The sequence below is a fragment of the Opisthorchis viverrini genome, assembly GCF_000715545.1.
Source record: "Opisthorchis viverrini unplaced genomic scaffold opera_v5_4, whole genome shotgun sequence".
NCBI classification, from domain to species: Eukaryota; Metazoa; Platyhelminthes; class Trematoda; order Opisthorchiida; family Opisthorchiidae; genus Opisthorchis; species Opisthorchis viverrini.
Genome location: NW_008751660.1, coordinates 3,183,580 through 3,192,055, shown reverse-complemented (window position 1 = coordinate 3,192,055; position 8,476 = coordinate 3,183,580). Strand labels below are relative to the sequence as shown.

The window sequence follows — 8,476 nt, the reverse complement described above, 5'->3', positions numbered from 1 at the left end:
CCTCGTTATGGATTCGCCGACACCAACCCACACGGGCTATGGTTGTGAGACAACGATTGTCGAACACCTGAAGACGTCTCTGTTCCGCTGCTCGAATAGGCCAAGTCTCACAGCCATACAACAGAACAGCCCGTACTGTAGCTTGATACACTCGTCCCTTCAGATTCAGGGATAAACCATTTTGACGCCATAGGTGTCTCAAGTTAGCAAACGCGGCCCGAGCCTTTCAGATTCGTGCATTCACCTCATCTGTCACACTACGATCAGAACTAATACAACTTCCAAGGTACTTAAAACGCTCCACAACTTCCAGTACCTCTCCCTGGATCGTAAGGTCGTGTTCAGTGACTGCACGTCCACAAGCTTGACCTTACACTTTGTGGGTGCAAAGTGCATATCAAAGGACGGGATGACTTTGGTCAGTTCATCCAAGAATACTTGCGCCTTCTCCTCCTCTTCGAACATGAGAACGATGTCGTCTGCATATTCCAGATCGACAAGGTTTTCTTCACTGGCTATTTGAACACCAGGGTTTTGGTTTTGGAGACCCTGCAGTCTCATTATTTCATCGATCACAAAGTTAAAAAGGAATGGAGAGAGTGGGCATCCCTGACGGACACCGCTTTGTGTGCGGAAGCTTTTGGAGAGCTCTCTGTACACTCTCACATGTCCGGAAGTCTGAGAATACAAAGAACGTATTATGCTTACAAACTTCCGGGGCATTCCTTGGTGGGCAAGCGTCTCAAGAACAGACCGATCAACCGAGTCGAATGCGCCTCGGAAATCCAGTAATACTAGAATTGTGGGTCGCTTATACGTATGGCGTTGTTCTAGCACCTGATTTGGTCAGCACAACCACTACCAGGCCGGAATCCCGCTTGCTGCTCTCGAGTCAGTATCTCGCGAGCCACCGTAAGGCGACGAAGCACAATTGACGCCAACAGTCTCGTTACGACCGGGGTCAAGCTAACTCCCCTGTGGTTACCACACTCACTACGCGCCCCTTTTTTGAAAACGGGCACTATCACTGATTCACTCCAGTTGTCTGGGACAGACTCCGCTCGCGTACTCCGGATTCAACAGGTGCTTTTTGTCAAACGAACAAGCAACAACACCACTTTAACCAGAATAAAGTTGCTTCCGAATTGAAAACTCGCGAACTTTTGCTTTAGATAGAGACCGTCATTAGCACGTCTGTTCTGCCTTGCTGTGAAGGATCTAGTCTTCCTGTGGAAATTGAATGCTATGTCGTCAGTCTACCTGTAACCACACACCGCATGTGCTTTAAGACAGACAGGCAATTACTGGTGATAAACTTCACATTCAGCTCAGTTGGTTCTCACTACCGAAAGCCGATAATTATCACACAAACAAAAGGATGGCGGTCGAATGCTGGCGTAGGCGTTGCGGGTGATGGAGCTGGCCAGATCTCCTATAACAACCGACAAATACCTATTCTTGATGCGTATTATTTCGTTGTTGTCATTGACTTGCACCCTGTGTTACTACACTTGATTAACAGCCGTGCACGTTCCTTTAGTATTGGCAGACTTAGTATATAGTAGCCCTCCTCTTCAAAACAACGTTCCCCACAATCGCTCACATTATAAATTACTAAGGCTTGCTCCCGGCAGTCTATCATGTTGTCTGTTCGAATTCGACCAATAAACCAAACGACTGAATTTTATCTTTCGAACCACACCGGGAAAAAGTTTTCCCATATATCTTAATAGTAACACTCACAACAGCTACCGATTAACCTTAAACGTGAATAAATTTTAAGGCGCATCACATATGCAGGTTTACTGAGGTCTTACTTGAATCTCCTCTCCATATCAATCAGTGTGTTGCACCGAAGACTGGTTCGAGCCAACAGAACCTAATAATCAATGTCGTTTAGCTCCAATAAAACAACATATCCAACCTTATCTTGAACAAAAGCTCAACCCTGAGTGTTGCTGAGAACTATTATCCCTTATGAGTAATGTTTCCCAACAAGAAAGTATACTTTCCGTAAGTCACAAGTTTGTTGAAAAATCTTTGATAGTGGACTACCGGTTCCACCCTTCTTGGGGCACATCAGGCAAGCGCAGTCCCCGAGTTTTCGTCAACCCTATGTCCTACTTGAACCAGCGTTAATTTCTGAAGCGTCAAAAGGGTCAACAATCAGCTACGTGAAAATCATCAAGTTACCAGTAGTCGAGAGTAACTTGTCATCACCACACGCAAAATTTAGTGTTAGTTGATTCCCGCAAGTTCACCACCAGACAAATGCTACAAACACGCTGACTTCATACTGACGGATAGGACTGTTCCAGTGTTCATAGTTGAACATTCAGACCCGGAACATATCATACTTTAAACCTGATGAGCAATATTTGATATAACAATTCGGTGGATCAAGCACTAAGAATTTTCGCTCCATATGTAACACGACCGTGAGGTTGAAGGCACAGATACTCCCCGGGTGAGTGTGGAGCGTTGCAAAGTGAACTTTTATGTTCATCTCCCCACATGGAAGCACATGGAAGCATACATTAGGAAACCAAAAATTACCATTGATCGCGTTAGAGATCCATATGCCCCACGCCCTGTCGGATGTTTTCTTGAAGAAATTTTGTGTCGTGTCTAATACAATAATTTTGTGTCACTGAAGTGGCCAGGAAATTTCACCATCACAGACGGCGAAGTCAACGCGATGACGTTAGTGATCAAATACGGACAAGAAAGAACTTTTCAGCGAAGGTCTGACACTGAGTTACGTGGTGGACTTTTGAATGGTCACTCAGACTGGCCGAAAACTGCTTGTACGGAAGCCACTGGCCATCCGTTGTCGGCCATACTTCGAGACGTCTTTGGGCAAGCGCAGGGAACACTGTCAGTAACACTATTTTTTGAGCCGTCAGTTAACGAGTAAAATAAATACAAAGAAGTACAACGTGGACCGTCACGAGGACTGAGGTAAGGCTATACCATGTTTAGGTCGTTTGTTAAATGGACGGTTTTCCACAAAAAGTAGTACACAACCGGATATTCGGACGCCAGACTCTCAGTCGGGTATCTTAATCCTGAATACGATTGCGCACAGTGAATCAATCTCAAATCCAGAAATTCTAGAACTAAATTACGGTGGCGTGAATACCGAAGAGCAGGTAGTTCTTGCATGAGCACTCATTAATTTGGGACGTTGATGTTTACGTTGATTATGAAACTTTGATTAACATCCTATTTCGTCTTTCGTAATTTTTATTGCTTCACTCAGCTCGAAAATAAAACTTCGTGTTGAGCAAAGTGGTGTATCTAACCACATCCCTGGTCACACTCAACATTCAGAAACACAACCTTCCAAAGTTCCTGTTCCTAAAATCCTCTCCACCTATCAAAAAATAGGACCAGTTAAAAGTGAATTTACTTGATTTCCGTGTATGCGTTTGCTCGCTACGCACGACTATGCGTGCCTGCAATTTCACCCTGTTCGGTGACAGCTCCAAAAAATATGTGAAGACAGATAACCTAACTAATCGGTAATTCAGCTGAAAAATTGCTCTGCTCGTGACAAGGAGCGTGTTTACGAACTGTGTGCGTCGGTCGCAGTCATTACTTACTCCCGTCTAGATGAATATTCACTGTGCTGTCCCGTATAGGAATGCTCAGATAAATAATCTGATCTTTCGTTTCAGATGAAAATTTATTAGGATGAAAAAAATTGAGAGACACTTTAGGTTGGGTACCAAGATGGAAATAGGCAGACAGACAATTACATAGCAGCCAAGCCAAACACCTTCAACCATACTGAATACCCATAAAGACGGGCTCATGTTAAAAATGGTACTTCTTGTTTTTCACCGTTTTGAAATTGTTGAAAACCACTAACTCACATTGGTGTATTTGAATCCACTGTTGGTTAGTATGAACACTTTAGCTCCATTACTGCGTAAACTGAAATAGAAAATGTGTGCACAACAAGAGGGTGCAATTTCATGGCTTCCAGTAATGAGTGAAAGGTCAAATAAGTAACGCAGAAGCAAGCTCCCCCCACAACACCAGCTTGTTTTGAGTAGGGATAATAAATTCCGCATGTTGACCACACGCTGGTTACAGTACAGAATGATATTTCATTCGAACGGAAGCTCTAGCAGGATATGAAAACTCCCAAAATTGCTGAAGCATCAGGAAACCGATTAACATGGTCGATAAATATGGCCCACAGATAAATCACGGGTGCCCAACTCAATAAGGTATTGATTGGATCACCATTCTGACAACTTGTAATCGATCTTAAATGGATCCATTGGACCAACTCGCAGATAATTCTGACAAACCCTATTCCAGAAATTAAAAAAACGTGCCAGGATATAGTTTTTACTTTAGATCAACAAATGAGCGGACTGTTTTCAGCTAAAATGTCCGCTTTGCTTACAGATGTCGTTGACAATTTCGATTAGACAGTCCTTATGGATTGTTTCAGTCAAACGAGGAGATCGATACAAATGTTTCTGCATCCTTATCATTGTCTGACGGGGTATTTTCCTCAGGCCGAAAACTTCCTGTCACAGCATTAGGAAAAGTTTCGGCTAGCTAGACTGAGTGGTCTTGCATTTTGGCAACTAAAAGTAAAACCTGTAGGGGGCGTGTCCACAAGAAAACGCATATAACGTATTGAGGTTGATCAACAGCCACAGACATTCCTACCGACCCATCCTGATGGCTCATCTACTAGACATAGCTCAACTTGAATAGATCATTCATTTGCATTCAGTTTGTAGTGGGATTAAAAAGCCTCAGAAAATAACAAGCTTACGACGTTCCTCTACCAAATATGGAAGCAAGATGTCACCTGATATTTGTTTGGACTGATGCTCGAGGGAGTAAGGTTATGTCCCCTATAAGCACTGCGCGCAATTACACTAAAATTGGGCAACCGAGTGCAACCTATTTTGTCGTATTTGAGACCTATCAGGTAAGCGTGATCTCTAGATTTCAGGCAAAATATCCTGCATTTGAAAATCAGTGGAACTCTGAGCTACAGAAAACAATCAATGATGCATCCATTCGAAGCTCGTTTGTATCTTTCCTTGCGGTATTTTAGAACGAGTAGGCTATTCAACACTGTTGTCTATGAATCCAGTTGATCTAAATATGACTGGGAAGTTTAAACATTAGATCAGTATGCTCTCACATTATTCACGAGATTACTTATTGAGACGACTGCTACATCCTCAACAGAACGCTTGTAATCAAGTGGCAGAGGCTCACTGCTGACATCGCGCAATTCAGATCATACTTAGCTTAGTGTTCCCCCGCTCAGATTAAGGTTAAATCGGTTCCGTTTGGTTTATCCGGAATCAATCAATTTGTCCACTGCTTACATGATAAACGCTGTGACAGCCACTAGTTAAGTGGTTCCATGGTCAGGTACGACTCAGTAAACGAGTGTAGTGGAACCACCTGGTAGCGGTATACTGACCAGGCTTACGCGAGAATGGCGGAGACACTGCTATTCATACCAAAGAATCAAAACAAAATCTGTGAGGTGGATCTTAATCAGCAGAACAGTGTTTTTTACACATCGGTAGAAGAAAACTACAAGACAAACCCGGCCACACAAGCTAATACACTACCAAAAAACGCTAAAAAGTGGCCCTATACAGAGGGGCTATCACAATGCATGAAGTGCTGAACACTGCATGTGCTGTGTGTAATCCACAGACAGCCAAACGCGAGGTTACTAGTTGTGCTTTACTACCACGTGAAGCACAGGCGGACATCAATGGTGGTAATGACTACACGAAAACCATCACATAAGCTCTGGCATGTAACGAGGTCACACCACCGAAACGTGACAGTTACTCCACGAGTTTTCAGCCACAATGAGTCGAAAAAAATGGGAAGGCTGACGTACCGATCCAATAAACTGCAAAGCTTGGGGTTCTGATCCAAATATCGATTAATGTCAGCCAATGTGCGCCGTTTCAATTCGCCCTAAAGCAGAGGATAAAAGTTTGATTGCACGCTCACGTCCCTGAAAAATACGGTTAACAGATTCAAATAAAGAACTGCCACTACATGTAGAGGCAATACGAAGTAATATTTGGTCAACCGTGAAGGATGGCTGTTTTATAAAGCACACAAGCCTTGTTGAACGATTCGCACAAAACGGCTGCTCCTTCACATCAAGCCTTTAGGACAGACAAGCCGGACAACAGGGGAAAAGTTAGTCCCAATAATATAGTTAGAGAAACAATTATTTCTCCATTGCATTTCTTTACGTTCATCAGAAACAAACATTGAATAAGAAAGCCAAATGAGCCAAGACGCCGTACCTGTATACCTAAAGCACTGGTAAAAGACGTGAAGACGTGACAATTCATTAAGTATTAGCAATTGAATGAATCGTTGCAAACGAATGACTCTACCCACCACATATAAAATGCAAGCGCATTATAAATTGTCCCTTTTAGAGTCATTTTATCCGCAGTCGTCATTTCAACAAGAGGTGTACTCAACTGACACAATGTAGCCTGCGGACAACTGCAACCATGGAATTAAACGAACAGGCTATTGTGTTGCTAATCGAAAGGCAAACAGCTTATGGTTTCTAATCGTAGCGATAAGAGGTGAATATGATAGTGTGCTCAGGCAAGTAGTTTGTCCGGATCCCCATCCCGAAGGTTATAATGCCTTATGGTTAATTCCCAATGCCTTAATTCAAACATAATACGTGCACACGGAGTGCTACCGATGCTAACAAGTACCACACTAATATTTTCCTAGCCAATCTGACTGGGTAGACTATTAGGGCAAAACATGGACTGTTATGTAAGGAATCTCCTTGAAGAGCACTTTTAAATTTAAGGTCTTAGGTTCAGTGTCTGTTGAAAGCTAAATTAACATTTGGTAACAGATCTGCTCCAGGTCTAGAATAAACGCTCGGTTGCAACATTCTCTGCAGCATCAACCCCCTGAGAAGACCGTTTATCACGCCACTGTGACTTTCCTCTGTAAGAGGACAAGTAAGCTTTTTAAAGGGTACAAAGTTCATCTATGCTTGCGCGCACCAACATCTACAGTATTAGTTTCCAGATGACGGCGATACTTATTTACATGACCTCTTCAAAGGCGAGCTCCGACTAGCTGCAGTTGCGCCCAAAGTCAGAAAGCAAATACTCCGAAGTAGTGCAAAAGTCTCACCTCGTGCATCCACTCTCGAGCTTCACGCACATCCTCGTACACCGAGGTGTATGACATATACAAATTTCCCTTCTTGACACCTTTGTCGAGTTGAATATGCGTTGGGTCACTGATAAGCATGTTTATGATGCATGATAGCATATGAATTTCTACAACCAATAGTCATCCAAAAAGTATAAAGAATGCTCACCTGGAAGACTGAATAAAGTGTTCATAATCTCGATACGTTTTTCGTCATATTTGATGAATTTGTTTGGATACAACGCTCGTAACTGCTCTCTAGGTGGGGACATGTGGAAACGGAACAGATACATACCCTTGTACTAACTTGAAGCCCCGCATACACCGTAATATATTCCCAAACTGATCGATTTTCAGAAAGGTCCCGTACAGACGATCGAACCATAGGCCTCTAAAAGCGAAATACTTCCGGTTGAATGTGATGATCGACTGACTGAATTATGGTTCAGCTTATAAGCCATACATGTACACTTCAATTTGTTAGGAATCAAGTGGCCTGAAAACCTCAATTCACGCAAAGGATAATTATAGCCTGGTGCACAAACAAAAGTCATACAACGCAAATACCAATGCAGTTTCAAATATTCACCTTTCTGACATCCCCTTCACTTTAGTTTCTATTTGTCCGAAGATCTCTTTACCACTAGAATGGGGAACCAACAGATCCCGTAGATGCAATCACATTTAGTGAGGTACTTTCTAGTGCCCACCGCAGCACTCCTGAAGGCACTGAATACACTCAAGTTAATTATCTGGTAACACGTGAGCGGATATCGCCAATCAAAAAGGTTGGACTGGAAGGGCCAAACTCTCGTTAGACGTTAACAGAAATTATAATGACTCAGCTACGCAGTCTTAGCCAAACAGGCTCAAGTCACTCATGTTTCTACAGTTTTCTGTATACAGGCAATGACAGTTTGAAGTCATGTGTAGTCCAGAGCTCTTACGCCCACAGACAAACTTACGCTGGGAGAGTAATACGTAACATGATAAACTTGAGTTAGTCATGGTGACCAGTAACTTTGAGTCACCGTGGAGCTCCAACTTCTGTATAATGGCTTGTTCTGAATACTTTTGTTTAACAGAAATTTTTGAATGTTTTTGAGTATATGTTTGCTATACCCCTATGCGAGCGTGATAGTAGAACCTAGTGACACAGCAAATTTTCTAAAGAAAAACATCCGATCTTTGACGTTCTTAGTGAATGTTGCCATTAGCGCCATACGTAAATTGAAAGATATAGAGAACTATGCTGTTCAAATGT

General features: G+C 42.7%; 1 protein-coding gene across 1 annotated transcript in view; it reads right to left on the bottom strand.

Annotated features, from left to right (window-relative positions):
* Positions 1 to 8,476, bottom strand: part of T265_12547 (hypothetical protein) — a gene marked incomplete at both ends in the record, with an annotated part of 43,767 nt that overhangs the window by 26,849 nt on the left and 8,442 nt on the right. The window contains 7 exons of the mRNA XM_009164271.1: positions 245 to 269; positions 317 to 549; positions 3,879 to 3,939; positions 5,903 to 5,982; positions 7,192 to 7,340; positions 7,382 to 7,470; positions 7,508 to 7,603. Coding sequence (XP_009162535.1) covers positions 245 to 269; positions 317 to 549; positions 3,879 to 3,939; positions 5,903 to 5,982; positions 7,192 to 7,340; positions 7,382 to 7,470; positions 7,508 to 7,603 — 733 coding nt within the window. The remainder of the gene's footprint in view (positions 1 to 244; positions 270 to 316; positions 550 to 3,878; positions 3,940 to 5,902; positions 5,983 to 7,191; positions 7,341 to 7,381; positions 7,471 to 7,507; positions 7,604 to 8,476) is intronic.